Source organism: Mesocricetus auratus, unplaced genomic scaffold (assembly GCF_017639785.1).
Source record: "Mesocricetus auratus isolate SY011 unplaced genomic scaffold, BCM_Maur_2.0 Super-Scaffold_100008, whole genome shotgun sequence".
NCBI lineage: Eukaryota > Metazoa > Chordata > Mammalia > Rodentia > Cricetidae > Mesocricetus > Mesocricetus auratus.
The window spans coordinates 80,765,214-80,782,443 of record NW_024429192.1 but is presented as its reverse complement, the minus strand read 5'-3'; the positions used below and the strand labels follow the sequence as shown (position 1 = coordinate 80,782,443).

Genomic DNA, 17,230 nt, shown 5'->3' with positions numbered 1-17,230 from the left:
TTCTTGTAATTCCCTTCACAGTAGGCGGTGTGCCCATTCTACAGATGGGAAATAGAGGTTCTAGGGGAAAGATACTTGCCCAAGGACACCCCAGTTCACCCAATTAAGCTAAATCTTTAATCCTTCCTTCCTTCTCTTTTATGACAAGGTGTCTCATAGGCCAGGTTGGCCTTAAACTATGTAGCAGAAGATGACCTGATCCTCCTGTCTCCACTGAGTGCTGGCTCTACAGTGGTGCACTCTGCCCAGTAAACGAAGTGCTGGGAATTGAACTCTGAACCTAACACATACTAGACAGGCACTCTGCCAACTGAACCATAGATTTTTAAAATTTTCAGGTTTTCTTTTCTTTTCTGTAGACAAGGTCTTCACACCTGCCCAGGTTCTACCTCTGTCTCTGGAATGTTGGTATTGTGGGCATGTACCACCACCACACCTGACTTTAACCTGAATCATTTTTTGTTTTTCTGAGACAGGGTCTTGTTGCACATGGCTCCGTCCGATCTGATAGACACTGAGTCATCTAGAGTGGTCTCTAACTCCTGACCCCTTTCTCTCCCAAATGCTCCTTGATCAGCTGCAGCCTGCAAGCACCAAGAGAAGTCAGGTGTGGTTATGAATGCTCTAATGTCAGAACTTGGGAGACGGAGTCAGGAGGATCAGGAAAGCAAGGGTAGCCTGGGCTATAGCATCAGGTTTGAGGGCAGCCTAGTCTACAGAGACCATATCTGAAAGGAAAGTGAATGAACCTCAAATCACCTCCCAGATCGCCTCCATGGTGAACTCTCCCTGCCAAAGAGGACTGGTAAAGTATTAACCGGCTGTGTGCCAGGCACTACCCCAGTGAGCAAGAACACTGTGGTCCTTTAACAGCATCCGAGCTGAATGTGCATCCAAAACATGTAACCACAAGGTATCACCAGGCTGGTGGGTGTTGAGGGACCTAACCAAGGGCATCCTGAACAAAGCAGCTACTTATTACCAAGATGGGGTTTTGCTGTATAATAAACAGTCCTGGCTGGTCTCGAATCCCTGGGCTCAAGCAATCTTCCTGCCTTTTCTTTGTGAGTGGCGAGGACATAAGATGTGTTATACTGGAACTGACTAGGAAGCAGGCTTTTTATCTTTTTATTTGTTGGTTTTTCTTTTCTTTTTTTTTAGATATGGCCTTATGTAGACCACACTGGCCTCAATTCACTCTGTAGCTAAGGGTAATCTTGAATTGTTTATTCTCCTGCATTTGCCACAAAGCCCAGTTTAGGGTGTCTATTTTAAACAATTAATTAACTAATTGTATATGTGTGGGGGGTATTAGTTGTGGAGATCTGTTTGATGTGGGGGTCCAAAGACAATCTTGGGGTGCTGGTCCTTTCCTTTCTACCCAGGGGTCTCTTCAGCACTGTACAAGCCATACTAGCCCATGAGCTTCTGGAGATTGTCCTATGTCTGCCCCCCATTTTCCACAGGCGTGTGGGGTTACAAACCCACTATTACATCCAACTTTTTACATGAGTTCTGGGGTTCCGAACCCGGGTGTTGGCGGGTGCAGTAAGTGCCTTTATTCACTGAGACTTCTCTCCAGCGCAGGAAGCAGATTTTAAGCCATGAAATCTGCATTCACTGGAATGTTTCCATGTATTTCTTTTCCAGCTAGCTGCAAGACAGGAGTCCCTTCTCCCAGGCTGTTTACCCAAAAGGGTTTCGGAGGTCCAGCCCGTTCAACCAGAACAACGAAAAGAAACAGTGGAAGAAAGAGACAAAATATCACTGTTTGCAGATAAAGACTAGGAAACACATGCAGGGGGCTGTAAAATTGTTACTAGAAGCAGGTAAATGTGACAAGACAGATACAAAATATTCTGCACTGGGCTAATGGCCAAACATCACTTACTAACTACAAAAAAAAACACACAGTAACCTCGTGGTACTCAAGCAGCCAGGAATGCACTCCAGTGTTATCAGCCACATCCTAAGGAGGTGTGCAGGCCCTTCCATAAAATACCTGGCCTGTTTTCTTTTTCTAAAAATGTCATGGTCAATAAAGATTAAAAGGCTGAGGATTCGTTGGGGGTTACAGGGACTGAAGTAAGTGACAATAAATACAACACTTAGCCAACAGCAGTGCATGCCTAATATCCTAAGCGCACAAGAGGGGCCATTCAGCAGTATGTCTCCTGGCTAGGGTTTGGGAGGTCCTGGGCCTCAATCCTTAGTACTACAAACAGATGAAAGACAGACAGATCTAGAACTCTCTAAAAGATGCTATTGGGACAGCTGAAAAAAGGTATGGGGGGAGCTCATGAGGTTCCACTCCTCCCTGAGATCTACACGGCTATTGGTTGCTTGTGGGGGACACATTTTCTTCAGGGGTGAAGCCACTGGCAAGGTGCCCACGTTCTTGTAAGCAATCCCTCACCCACCTTCACAGAGAAAACACTACAAATAAAAAAATAAAGGCACAAAAGCAGAAGGCAGACCAGCTCCAAAGAGGAGGGGGGATCCAGACAAGTGGAAGGCAGAAAGAGAGGGGAATGGAGGGCCACTATGACCAAAATTCATTACATGTCTGTATGTATAGTTGATATGTGCTAATAAAGCAGCTTAAAAGATTGCTATACAGACTCCTGGGTCAGTTTCCTATCAATATTCAATTGAAAATTGAAGTTCTATAAAAATTCTTACAGAAAAATGTATGTTGCAATATTAAGGGGGGGAGGCACTGGCTACAGAATGCATCACTCTGCACACACAGGAAATGCTTGAGGACACAAAGCAGAAGCCCCACGTGGAGAAATCCTGGCAGATGACTCAGGGAAGGATCAGTACTCACCCTACAACTATCTGTGTAAGCTCCAGTGTTTTCAAACTCAAAACTTTGAAAATAAACTAGTATTATAACATGCCAAAGAAATGCACAAACACCCAAATGCCTACCTTCTCTACACAGGAACATAAATCATCTATAAGACAATGAAAAAAATGTGTCAGCAAGATGGCTCAGAGAGAGGGTCCAGGCGCCTGCCACCAAGCCTAGTACCCACAAGACCTTGGAAGGAGAGAACTGACGCCTAAAAGTTGTCTTCTGACCTCCACATACACGTTTCTCTGCTGACACACACTAAACTAAATGTAATCATGAGAGAAGTATGTTTTTAATAAAACAACAACAAAAAAGAAAACAACAGCCAGGCGTTGGTGGCGCACGCCTTTAATCCCAGCACTCGGGAGGCAGAGGCAGGTGGATCTCTGTGAGTTCGAGGCCAGCCTGGTCTACAGAGCGAATCCAGGACAGCCTCCAAAACAATACAGAGAAACCCTGTCTTGAAAAAAAAAGAAAAAGAAAAAAGAAAGAAAACAACAGGGGGAAAAGATCCATTCGTATCCCCAAACCAATGCATGAAACATGTGGGTTTAAGAGTGACAAGAAAATTGGAACTGTGTATAAAGAAAGCTGGTACTTCCAGGCTTTTGAGTTTCAGAATAAGGTCCTGGTCTAAAGAGAATGAATGTCGATAGGGGTGGAGTCAAGAGCAATTGAGGGTGGAGCCAAAAGCAGAGTCTAAACAACTATGTCTCCAAGGCTACAGGACTCTCAGCTAAGCAACATCAGCCAGTTCAGAAACCCATAGGCAGTGTGTACTGATAAAATTATCTATTTGTTTTAAACTTTGTAGCCCAGGCTAGCCTCAAATTCACATCCTCCTACCTCCGCTTTCCAAGTACAGGGATTACAGGCAGGTGCTACCATGCCTGTCTTTAAAACTTTATTTACAAACATAGGCAGCTGGCAGGCTTTGGTCCCCAGGTTGCAGCTGGCCAACTGACCACACTGACTGGTCAGTTGCTCAGTCAGTGAGCTGCCGTTTCCATCTGTCTGGGCATGCTGCCCTTCCTTGGAGAAGCCAGGGACTGAGCTCTGCTCACAGTCATGAGTGGAAGTGAGATCAGCTGCTCTCTTCCCTCTGTCCGTCACCAGCCATGCAGATTCTGATGAACTGCACAGGGCAAGCTGGGGCTGGTGCAACCTCCAGATGCAGCAAGCCTCTGACCTCAAGAGACTCTTGTGCAACAGCCAATTCTCATCTCAACACCTACTCATCTGCCATGGCAGGGCAAGAGCACTGTGAGAGCTTGTCAGGCATCTGGGCATGGTGGTACACACCTATAACCCAACACTTGGAAAACTGACAAAGAAGAATCATAAGATCAAGGCCAGCCTGATCTACAGAGAGAACCTACCTAAGAAGCAGGCACACATAACAACAGCAACACAGCTTGTTAGGTAAATGCACCTGGTGTGGCAGGCTGACACAGGCAGACACACAGCTGCCACCCTCCTGTCAAAGAGTCTTACCATCTGCAAGGACAGGGATGAGATGCTGAGGAGTCAGACTCAAACAGAGTTAAGATGCCCAGGATGAACAGTGACACCACTGTAAAAAAATCCCTGGCTCAAGAGATGGCCCTGTGGGTAAGGTGACTACCATGCAACTGTGAGAATCTGAGTTCGAATCCCCAGAACCCACATAACACTAAACATGGATAGAATGCACCTCTAATTCCAGAGCTCCTATAAGGAGATGGGAGATCAAGACAGAAGAATCCTCACACTGAAGAAAACCTCCGCTGTGACATGGATAAACCAATGCCGTGGCTATGCTTAGTAGCCAGGAGACCTGTGGCCCTGAAGCTACATCAAGGACACTGGGGACCAGTCTGCACCTTTGGCTGCTCAAGTGTAATTGAAAAACTGAACAGAAAAAATAAAAAGCAAACAAACAAAACACCCAGTGCCTTACTACAGCTCAATGCTATAGTAAGTTCTAGTTTCTCCATGGCATCTCTGGCTAGTCAATCTAAGGGTAAGTAAATGGGGGGAATGTGCCTACACTGTGATTTATAGAGAAAACCGCTCAGGAAAGGGAAGCTGGGTATTGAGCAGTCTAAACCAAGGCAGGAGCCAGCATTTCTTGGCTGGTATGGCTGAAACCAGAGGCAGCTGGATATTCCTGGGTATTCCTGGGGGAGGAATGTTTTCTTCCAGCTTCTATGAGTCATTCTTCATTCCCAGAGCAGGGTCCTACCTGTGAGGCAGATTGGGTGTGTGCTTCTCAGGGACAAAGGGAGGAACCCCCTCACCTCCTCGGGGTTCGCTTTTCTGCAACCTAGGGCCAAGGTGGCTGGCAGGTGACTTCCAGCCTTGCTCCTTCTACAGAAGCTCCCAAGTGCTGCTAAGTTCACCAGTCACTCTCAATCAGTGCCTTACAGCCAAGGCCTTTTGGTAACACAAGGAGGCTCCTCATGTGTCACACAGTCATTGCCAATCACATGGTGGAGTGGCACTTCTGAGAGGGCTTTCTGGTCCCAGCACCCTGTATTGCCTATGAGTCTGATTTACCTGCTGCCCATCACAACCATCATGTGCCCATCACAGCCACCATGCTGGACCACATAGCCCCTATACAGGAGGCTGCACACAGCTTCAACTATACATAAGGAAGTCATACATTCTCTTAAAAAACAATTTCAGGGTTAAAGACTAAATCTAGCATCTTCTATATGGTAGGCACATACACTACCAATGAGACACACCCCAGCCCCTCACTGGGGGATTCTAGGCAGGTGCTCTACCACTCCATCTCCCAGGTCAGGCCCAAACACACAGTGAGTTTGAGGCAGTTCAGGCAACATGAGACCCTGTCTCAGAAAGAACAACAAAACTATGTTGTATCAAAGAGCTTGTTCCTATTAAGATCTACAAACACACATACACACACACACACACACACACATACACACGCACACACACACACACCACCACCACCACCACCACCACCACCAACAACAACAACAACAACAACAACACCACCACCACCAACAACAACAACAACATTGGGACTGGAGAGATGACTCAGTGGTTAAGAGCACTGACTGCTGTTTCAGAGGACCCAGGTTCAGTTCCCAGAACCCACATGGCAGCTCGCAACTGTCTGTAATCAAGTTTATACAAGAAACCTAAGGGTAAGAGCCTTATTCAATAAGATGTGCAGAAACCTGCAAAGACTGCATTGTGATGATATCTTTCTTGTAAAAATAAAGCTTGTCAGAAGATAGACCAAGATATCACCACACTGCATGACTCAGTCCAAGACATCTCCCACCGCCAATGTCTGGTGTCATAAAATCATGAGTGTCATGAGGGGGTGACTGATTCCCAATGAGATACAGTAAGGGTTTGAACATAGAGCGAACACTGAACACCAGCACATAGATGCAGTTTCTGCACTGCAACGAACTCCGAGGAAGCTACTTGTCAAGTCCTGGTCAGAGACAAAAGCCAGGCAGACACGACTATCTGGCAAGCTACTTGAATGCTCCCCTGGTTTCCAGCTATGGTGCTGTGTGGCCAAATCTCCCCCATGTCCTTCAGCCAAAATAACATAATGCAACGACTGAGAGCAGAAGCAGCTGGGAGTCTAGCTGGTTCATTACGTTGAGACACTCAAGAGACTTACAATAAACTGAAATAACTGGGTTGGTGAGATGACTCTGCAGGTAAAAAATGCTCACTATCCAAGCCTCCTGACCTGAGTTCTATTGCCAGGACCCATATTAAAAGGAGAGAAGCAATGCCTGGAAACTGTCCTCTGCCCTCCACACATATGTGGTGGTATGCACACCTATATAAACACAAGCGCGCGCACACACACACACACACACACACACACACACACACACACACACACACACACGTAATAAATTATAAAACCCCAAAAGTGGCCGGGCAGTGGTGGTGCATGCCTTTAATCCCAGCACTCAGGAGACAGAGGCAGGTGGATCTCTGTGAGTTGGAGACCAAGCCTGGTCTACCCAGCAAGTTCAAGGACAGCCTCCAAAAAACAATACAGAGAAACCCTATCTGAAAAAAAAAAAAAAAACCCCAAAAGTGACAACACAACCAAAATACAACATATAACACATCTTGTTTAAATTGGGGGTTTCTTTGAGACAGGCTCTTCTATGAAGTCCAGGCTGCCTACAACTCAAGATCCTCCTCCAACTACCCAAATGATGAGGCAACCACCATGTTCCACCACGTCTGGCCAAATACAGATTTTGGGCTTTTTGTTTTTTGTTTTTCATAAAAAAGGTCCTATTGGTTTTTGTTTGTTTGTTTTCTTCTTTGAGGTCTCATGTACCTTGTTTCAGCCTCAAACTTGCTATGTAGCCAGGAATGTCCTAGAACTTCTATTCCTCCCACCCCATCTTTCCAGGGCTGGGACTCAGACTCTTGCCACCCTATCCCCAGCTCCCTGCTCCCTTCTGTCTCCTGTCTCTGTCTCTGTCTGTCTCTGTCTGTCTCTGTCTCTCTCTCATTAACCAGCAACATTTTGCCTGGAAGCTAGAAACTTAGGAGAAAGGACACTTTGAAAACCAGCTACAGTTATAACAGGGCCCATTTCCAGGAATCAAAGTAAAAGCATTTTTTTCTATAATCCTCTCATTTTAATATGAAATGCTTTAAATGTAGGGTAATTATGGAAATGAGGCATGACTGCAATTTGAGTTGTCATTAATTTAGCAAGTTTATCCTCCGACATTCACAAGATGCAAAAACAAATTGCAAATCACTCGGTCTGCAAACCCCCGGCTCCTTTGCTTTCATTTCCACTTTTTAAAGCGGAGCTGGGTCTTCTTCCAAAGCATCAAGTAAGACCCCCCCCCATTACATTTCTACATAGTCTATATCAGCTCGAAACGGCTTCCATACGCTTGGTACAAAATCAGTTAGGATGCACTACATGACCAACATCTTTCCTATGGACCGTTCTTCAAAATTATATATTATGTAATTACTATACATATCCTATAGCTAAATATGAAATGCTGGCTGGGGTGGTGCTCATCTGTGATCCCGGCAGCTGGGAGGTGGAGGATCAATTCCGTCATCCTTAGCTACAGTGGAATCTGAAGGCCAGCCTGGGTTCCATAAGATCCCATTCTCAACAAAAGAGAATCTATAAAAACCTTGTTCCTTGCTGGGTGGTGGTGGCTCACGCCTTTAATCCCAGCACTCGGGAGGCAGAGGCAGGCGGATCTCTGTGAGTTCGAGGCTGGGCTGGACGGATAGCCTCCAAAACAATACAGAGAAACCCTGTCTCATAAAAACCAAAAAAAAAAAAAAAAAAACACCTTGTTCCTTAGCGATAGACCTTGAGCCCTCAGTGCAAACTGAATGGATTACATTTTTAGCAAAGAATTGTTATGCCAGCACCCAATTCACTACATCCCCACAAACTTTCTGGTTTTGGTGTTTTTGTTTTTTTAGAGACAGGGTCTCCCATAGCCTTAGCCAGCCTTGAACTCACTATGTGGTCAATGCTGGCTGTAAACTTCTGATCCTCCTGCCTCCACCCATTGGATGCTAGAATTACAGGTGTGCACCATCACAACCAGTTTATGCCGTCCTGAAACAGAACACAGGGCTTTGCACAGACTACTCACAGAGTTGCAGCTCCAGGCCCCCACAGGCCTTGTGGAAGCAACTTTGTAACCAGACCACAGCATAGCAAGTCTGACAAGCCTGACACGCAACAGCAGGTGCTTCCCAGCAAACAGAAGGAAGCCTTTCTGTAGAAGGGGGCTGTATTTCAGTCCTGACCTCAGAACTGCCAAGCAACAGCTCTCTCCCCCCAACCTCCCAGCTTGTGCACTCCAGCTCTCCTCCACCGAACTCAAGAATCACCCCACCCCACACCTGTTCTCAGGTCTTTCATTAGGATCTGTCCTACTCCAAGGCCCTAGGAGCAGTGTGACTGTCTCCTCTTCCAGGTGGCATCTGCTGCCCTCCCATCAACAAGAGCCTGGCCCTTCCAGTCTCCTTCCTTCTGTGCTGCGCCAGGGTTCTCTCTGTGCAGACACTGGCTAAGCACAACCCCAGTTTCCGCATCCTCCAGCTTTGACCCCAGGGCGGGTTGACCTGATACCCTCTCCTATGCCAATGGGCAAGATGAAGCTGTGTGCCAACACCCACTCCTGCCCAACCTGCCCCCATCCAGCAGCTCCCTGGGGAGTGGGGGGGTGGGGGGAAGATGAGGCAGAGGACTCCAGAAGAAGAATGCTGTAACCAGTCCTAAAGATGCTTGGCGATGGGAAGAAGTCAGAGGAACTGTCCGTCTTGTCTAAGCCAGGCATTTTCAAATGGATTTCAACATATTGCCCAGCTGCTAACTAGTTGCTCAATGACTCACAACTAATTGGCTACTGTCAACTGACCAGCTGGAAACAGCAAAGAACGGTCATGTATCTTTTCATTAGGTATGAAGCAATTCCTTGGGTAGCAAAGTGGCCATTACAATTGGTTCTATTTTATCAGAATGTAAGTCTGATGGCTGTGATCTGTAACATCCACCATCTGTCCTGCCCCAAGGCAAAGCCCCTCAGTTCCTCTGCCTTACCAGATGCTGGCATCCAAATAAGCCATAGAAAGTCCTAGTAACAACGAACAGAACTCAGTTAGTGACTGTCAAAAGCTGCTAACACACCTGTCACCCCAGCACTTGGAGGTGGAGGCAGGAGGATCAGCATTTTAAGTCACATGGAGAGTTTGAGGCTAGCCAACAAAAAGGGGTGGGGAGGGAAGGAGCTCAGTCAGTAGAGCCAAAAAAGCATGAGAACCTGAGTCTACTCCCCAGAGCCCATCCACATATAAAAGCCAGGCTCAGTGACACAGGCTTATGATCCCAGCGCTTAGGGAGGTGGAGAAAAGGACAATCCCCGAGGCTCCTTCACCAGCTGGCCTAGCCTACTTGGTAAGCACCAGGTTCAGTGAGAGACCATGCCTCTAAACCCTCCTGAAGAATGATGCAGGAGGCTGTACTCTGACCTACACACACACATACACATACACACACACACACACACACAGAGAGAGAGAGAGAGAGAGAGAGAGAGAGAGAGAGAGAGAGAGAGAGAGAGAGAGAGAGAGAGGCCTGCACACACACACAACGCTTGGGTGCGCACACACACACAATCTAATCTGATCAAGAAGACAGTTTGTCTCCTGATTGCCATACCAAAAACCAGTTATGCGGCAGTTTTGACCAAAAAAGAAAAGATAAAGATCAAACTGGAATGTGATCCAATCTCTGGGTTTGATCCTACACCCAGGTACGAAAAAGGGAAGGTTTGCTTGTGTCTCTCAAAGTCAATCTTAGGAGGAGCTGGGGACCTGCTGGGGACAAATGACCTGGTCCTTCAGGGCTTTACTCAACAAGAGAGCAAGTGAGACCTGTGGAGCCCATGGGTTATGTGATAGGTGACGCATATCCTTCAGGGCTCAGGAGGTAGTTGAGTGGAAAAGTGCTCACTGTCTGAGAATGAGGGCCTGAGTTCCATCTAAACATCAGAGTGGGCTCGTAATCTCAGAGCTGGGAAGGTAGAGAGAGGATGATTCCTGGGACCAATGGCAGCCAGTCTAGCCTAACTGATGAGCTTCAGGTCCTGTGAGAAAACCCAGCTCAAAAAAAAAAAAAAAAAAAAAAAAAGATATACAATTCCCAAGAAATGATACCCAAAGTTGATCTCTGTCCCCTATACCTACCCATACACATATGTGCATGTACCCACACACACTTACACAGACACACTTGCACACAAAAGACACAAGACAGATAGTCTCATGCCTGGACCTTCTTTAGACTCTGATTCTAGTAAGTCCTGGGTGAGAAATCAAACATTGTAAGGCAGTGGGGTTCTGAGTGGGTACTGCCAACAGGAGAACTTACTATTTATTTTGTAGGTGAGACGAGCCACTGTGGTGACCTTTCTCTCCCTTTAAAGGATCCTTACCTTTCACAGGGTAACACAACACCTATGATTTGCTTCTAGGTTAAGCATAACTAGGGAAGAAGATAGGGAGTGGCCGTAAGACAGCAACTGTGGATATTAGGTGCTGGGCACAGGGAGCTCAGTACTCAAGTGTTTTTATTTTTACTTTGTTTCTTCAGTACTGGGGCTCAAACCTGATCCCTAACTGAGCCTAACCAGGGACTCTATGCAAGGGCTCTGCTGTGGTAGAGCAGCAGGAAAAGCTAGGAAGGGGTAAGTACATCTTTCAAGTTCAACATCAATTCCAAAGTAAACAGTAAAAAGAAACATACAGATACCATCACCAACACAGACACTCATATTCAACACACTGAATGCACAGACACTGAAGCCCAACCAAGGACAAGGCTGAGTCAAACCCCAGGGACAAATATGACCTGGCGATGTAAGCCTATCATCCCAGCTACTCTGCAGACAGAGGCAGGAAATTCAAAGTTCAAGACAACCGTGGACAACTTAGTAAGAACTTGTCTCAAAATAAAAAATGAAAAGAGGCTCGAGGGTGTGGCTCAGTGGTAGAGCACCTGCCTAGAATCCCCCAGTGAGGGGCTGGGGTGTGTCTCAGTGACAGAGCACCTGCCTACAATTCCCCAGTGAGGGGTTGGGGTGTGTCTCAGTGATACAGTGCTTACTTATCAAGTATAAAGCCCTAGGTTTGATCCCGGGTACCACAGAGGTACACTCCCTCTGCCTGCATGCCTGGCAGCTCTGGGTGGTTCTCCACCCAAGGATCAAACAGAACGTATCAAGACCAGCTATATGAGCAGACACTTTCCAAACAGTAACTGAAAGTATCGAAGGTCTGAAGACATACTTCTAACAACCGCTGGGCTGGATTCTGGTTTCCCTCCTGTGTGGGAGATGCCTAGGAGAGTGTGTGGTGTGTGCAAACGTCACCCATATGGCTGTCACTGTCATCTATCCTGAGAGTGGAGTAGAAGGCAGCTGAGGATGGGGCTGCTTTGGGAATCAGTGTGGGCATCAACAAGGGACAAAACTGCCAAGCCTAGAGTTACCAGAGCTTGCTGAAGGTGGGCAATGGTTAAGTCGATGAAATTCTGATGCAAAACAGACTAACAAAACAAAAAACGGCACTGAAAAACTGCCATTATTTCCAAATCACTAATGAATTTTTCAAGATAAAAATAGGGGGTTAAAAAATGGGAGCCTTGGGGCTGAAGAGAGGCTCTAGTGGTGATGTGCCAGCAAGCACGAGGGCGACTTCACATCCCCAGCTCCTAAGCAAAAGATGAAGAGAGGGAGCCGGGCGTTGGTGGCGCACGCCTTTAATCCAGCACTTGGGAGGCAGAGGCAGGAGGATCTCTGTGAGTTCGAGGCCAGCCTGGTCTACAGAGCGAGTTCCAGGACAGCCTCCAAAGCCACAGAGATACCCTGTCTCGAAAAAACAAAAACAAAAACAAAAAAGATGAAGAGAGGGCTCTAGTGGTGATGTGCCAGCAAGCACGAGGGCCTGACGTCAAGTCCCCAGCTCCTAAGCAAAAGATGAGTGCAGCGTCACATTCCAGTAATCCCAGTGCTGCAGAGGTGAGGCAAGAGGTTTCCAGGGCTTACTGGCTGTCAGATTAGGCAAGCCAGCAGGCTCCAGTTCAGTAAGAGACCCTATCTCAAAATATAGGATGGAGAGTGATAAAGGATGGTACTTTGATATTAGAGACCACCTCTGATCCCAATATGCGTGCACACACACGCACACGCACGCGCACACGCGCGCGCACACACACACACACACACACACACACAGTATAGCTACAACAGCCTTGCTCTGAACTCACTGGAGTATTGGGATTATTTTAATGTCAACATGCTTAAACACCACTCTAATCCAGAACTTGGCAACATTCTGTCCTATGCATGAGACCATTTCTTTTGGAATTCCCTATAGTCAAAAACAACAGGAGACCTCCCAGAACTGCTCAGCTGGTCTGCTGACAGGCTTTTCCGAAGCAGGACAGACATGACATCCATTTGCCAGTTTTCCTTACACACACTGGTTATGGACTCTGCAGACATGGACTGTGCTCAGAAACAACCCTCAAGTCAAATATGCACAGCTGGCCTGCAGAGATGGCTCAGTTGGTGTTTGCCTCACAGACATGAGACCTGAGTTTGATTCTTAGAAGTCACTTAAAGCTGGGCTGTGGTGGCACACGTCTTTAATCCCAGTACTCAGGATGCAGAGGCAGGCAGATCTCTATGAGTTCAAGGGCAGCCTGGTCTCCACAGTGAGTTCTGGGACAGCCAGGAGTGTTTCACAGAGAAACTGTCTTGAAAAACAAAACAAAACAAAGCAAATAAACAAACAAAAAAGTCACATTTAAAAAAAATCCCGTTGGTATGGGATCATAATTCCAGCATGGAGGAGGCAGGAAGAAGGATAACCTTGGGATTTACTAGCTACCCAACCTAGACATTTAGATTAGGTGAAACACCCTGTTACAATGAAGAAGGTGAAGGACAAATGAAGACATCCAAAGTTGACTTCCAGTCTCCACACACACACACACACAGAGAGAGAGAGAGAGAGAGAGAGAGAGAGAGAGAGAGAGAGAGAGAGAGAGAGAGAGAGAGAGAGAGAGAGAGAGAGTGCACAGGGCACTCTGTGCTCATCTAAAGCGTTCTAGAGCTCGGTGGTAAAGCACTTCCCTGCCAGCTAAGCCACCATGCTCAGACACGTACCTACTACACATGCCAGCTCCTGAGAGACAGATTTCCAGGCACTGCACACACCAACATAATTTCAAAAATACCAGCCTTGGCCTATTCAGTAGATGAGCAGGACCCTGTGGTTTGAAACTTTGCCCACAGTAGAGAAGACAATTCTGTGTGAAAGAAACCCTTTTATTCAAAAGGCAGAGAGCAGGGCTGGGAAGAACTCGGCGAGTAAGACTTGCACTTGCTGCAGAGGCATGAGGATATAAGTTTGAATCCCCAACACCCATATAAAAAGCCAGGTATGATTTCCTGTGATGCTGCAACCCCAGTGCTATGGGGATGGAGACAGGATCACTGGCTGCCAATCTAGCTCCAGGTTCAGCTGGAGACTCTCCCTCAAGAAATACGGTAGAGAGTGACAGAGCAAGATACCCAGTGGCTTCTTCCTCTGGCTCCCGCACGTGTAGCCCCATCCCTAACAATATAGTAAGCTAGATTCTAGCAGGGGTAGTTGGGACAAGAACCCTAAGAAGATGACTGTGGGTTGAGGTGTTCCCAGAATCTGAGTTACAGGAAAGTGCTAAAAACTTGGAGAGAGTGGTCACCTGTCATTTTCTCAGGCCCTCAAATGCCTTCAGTGACCCATTGACTGAACAACTGTCCCTCCAGGCAATCTGGCTTTATTTTCTTTCAGTGATGGGAATGGAACCCAGAGTCTCACTAGGGAATTGTTCTACCTCCCGGCTGCAGTCCAGCCCATGTACACTCCACAGGGACACCGCTTTCAGGTTTGGGAAAAGAAGGTGGCATTCCCTCTCACACCCTAATAAGATGAGTCACTGTCGCCATTCAAAGTTACTCAGTATGGAATCTATAACACATTTGGACCCTGGGAAGGCAGACATGCACAATGAGTGCTTCAGACCTGGGAACGACCCCAGCAAAAACTCAACATGCAGTGTGCTCATGAATGTGAGTAAGAAACACACACCTAGCGTGAACCTTGTCAATGGAACACTAGTGAGAGTTAGAAGCCATTACTGGATAGAAAAAGAAAGGGCTGGGAAGGAGGTAATTAACATGGCTTTTGCCTGGTTCATAGGTCTTAAGGTCCTGGACCTCTAGATGACAGAGGACTGGGAACAATGGGAGCTTGGAAGAGGATAAGGTAGGCATGGCGTTGAATATCACATAAGCAGTGTCCTGGGAGATGGGACAAGCTAGGGACCTGTATTTCCCACCATTGTTCTGGGGGTAAATAGAGGCACCACACTTCCTGTCCAGCTACTAGATTTAAAGTCTGTGCCTCCAGACATGCTCTTAAGGCATGGACTGTCCCTCAACACCCGAGGCAGCTCCCTGCACCATACACCTCCGAGGCAACACCTCCCAGGCAGGAGTAGGGCAGCTCATCAGTCCTTCCAGGTCCAGGGCAAGAGAGTGAACACTGGGGTCCTGACCTATGGGAGCCAAAGACAGGAGTGCACCAAGATTATTCAGACCACAGGGTCAGAAGTGGCCCTGGTGGTTCTGGCTAAACAGAATCAGGGTTGAGGGCCATGGGTGGGAGGAGGAGTTATGGTCAATCAGGCTGGGTGGGATCTCATGGCTGCCAGGGGCTTAGGTAAGAGGGGAAGTGTTTCAGGGCTGGAAGAGTCTGGGGGGGCCCTGAGAGTCCAGAGTGGTGAAGATGGAGGTCAGGGTGAGCTGATGGTCTTAAGTCAGATTTAGGCAGGGTGAGAAAGGGTTAGAGGTGGCCCTAGGGCTTTCATGTTAAGTTAAATCAGGGGTAACTGCTCCTAGTTGGTAAGATAAGAGTCAAGAGCAACCTCAGGTATTGAGGACAGGTGGGATTAGGGGTGACCTGGGTTCAGAAAGTGAGGAATGGAGAACATGGGCAACCAGCTCCTGCATAGGAGGGGTGGGGGCCAGATGGAGTAGGGGAGAGAGATACAGACAGACAGACACACACACACACAAAGACAGAGAGAGAGAGAGAGGGAGGGAGGGAGGGAGGGAGGGAGGGAGGGAGGGAGGGAGGGAGGGAGGGGAAGGGGTTAGAGTGAACCCCAGTGTTTAGGCCTGTCCAGGTTCGGGATGACAGAGGGTTGGTTTCAGGTTGACTAGGTTCTGGGTTTGGCCCTATCAGTCAGTCAGAGCCCACCCAGGGATCAAAGCCCAGTGAGGTAACAGGGGGATCAGGCTTAGGTGGGTCGTGATTAAGATCACAGTAATCACCGGGTCAGAGCCAGGTGAAGGTCGAGATCACCAGTAACTTAGGAATCAGGCTTAGATGGGTGGAGAAACGGAGTAACGAGGGTCTCGGAGCTAGGTGGGATCGAGGTCAGTTAGAGCTAGGTGGGGTCAAGACTGGGAGATGACTAGGTAATCAGAGACGGGTGGAGTCGAGATTGGAGGGACTAGTGCCAGGCAGGGTCGAGATGGGGTCGAGAATGACCAGGGGCTAGGACCCAGCAAAAACGAGACGGGATGAGAGACAACCCAGAGGCCAGGCCAGGAGGAGTCGAGCTCAGGGGATGACCAAGGGGTTCAGGCCCGACAGGGTCGAGATCAGGGGGTGACAAGGGACCTGGCTGGGTGGGGTCGAGATCAGCGGGTGGCCAGGAGGGTCAGGCCAGATCCGGAGAAGGATGACCCGGGGTGGAGCCGCACTTACTGTTGGGGCAGCTGAAGGGCTGGCGCTCCCCGCCTCTGGAAGGCTCCGTCCACGAAGACACCGTTCTTACCCAGGCAGCGCAGATAGAAGTGAGGCTCCTGGAAGCTGAGCTGCAGGTGGCGCCGGGAGATGAAGCTCGACAGGCCCATGTTTAGGTCCACCGAGCCCTGCGACGAGTTGCGGCCGATGGTGACGCTGGGCTGTCGCATCAGGAACTCGAACTCCCGGCCCTCCAGGCGCGCTAGAGCCGGCCCAGGGCTCTGGCGCACGGAGGCAGCGGCCGCGGCCACCAAGGCGGGCGCGGCGGTGGTGGCAGTGGCGGCGGTGGAGGGCACCGGGCCGGGGCCGGGCACGGCGGGCAGGGCGGGCGGCCCGGGCGGAGGCTGTGTCGGCGGCGGCGGGGACGCGGTGGCCGGGAAGGCGGCGGCCGCGGCCGCGGCACACAGCACGGGGCTGCAGGGAGCCGAGCGCAGCGCCAGCAAGGCGCGGGCGCCGCTGTCCTCGCCGACTTCGGCCATGTTCGCGCAGCTCCGAGCGGCTCCGGCGGCGGCCGAGGCGGCGCGGGGCGGAGCGGGGCGGGGCGGCGCGCGCGGAAACCTGGTCTGGATTACAGCGCGGAACGGAGCCGGGGCGCTGCAGGACCCCTGTCGCTGCGCGCGCAGCTTCCACCTCGGGGTGGGCGGATGCAGAGAGGCTGAAAGCCAAAGAGCCCCCTCCTCCCGCCCCGAAGTGCGTGCGATGGTGCTTGACTCACCACGTTTTTAGGAGTGTCCTACTGGGGCTGCAGGTCAAAGTTGCCCAAGGATGCTTGTGATGTCTTAGCTCTTTGCGAATCGCTTCTGTACGGCTGTTCTTTTTTATGTTTCTTTTTTTTTAAATAATGTTGCAAATTACATTTTATTCACTCATGTATTTACTTTTGGTTCTTCCCCATACCTGGTGTGTGTGTGTGTATGTGTGTGTGTTCGCGAGCTCGCAGATTAGAGGAGA

At 48.8% G+C, this 17,230-nt stretch overlaps 1 protein-coding gene across 1 annotated transcript in view; it reads right to left on the bottom strand.

Annotated features, from left to right (window-relative positions):
• Positions 1-16,773, bottom strand: part of Foxk1 (forkhead box K1) — a 69,732-nt gene extending 52,959 nt beyond the window's left edge. Inside the window, exon 1 of the mRNA XM_040751274.1 lies at positions 16,241-16,773. Within this exon, the coding sequence (XP_040607208.1) occupies positions 16,241-16,758 (518 nt within the window). The 5' untranslated portion in view covers positions 16,759-16,773. The remainder of the gene's footprint in view (positions 1-16,240) is intronic.
• Positions 16,774-17,230: the final 457 nt, after the last annotated feature.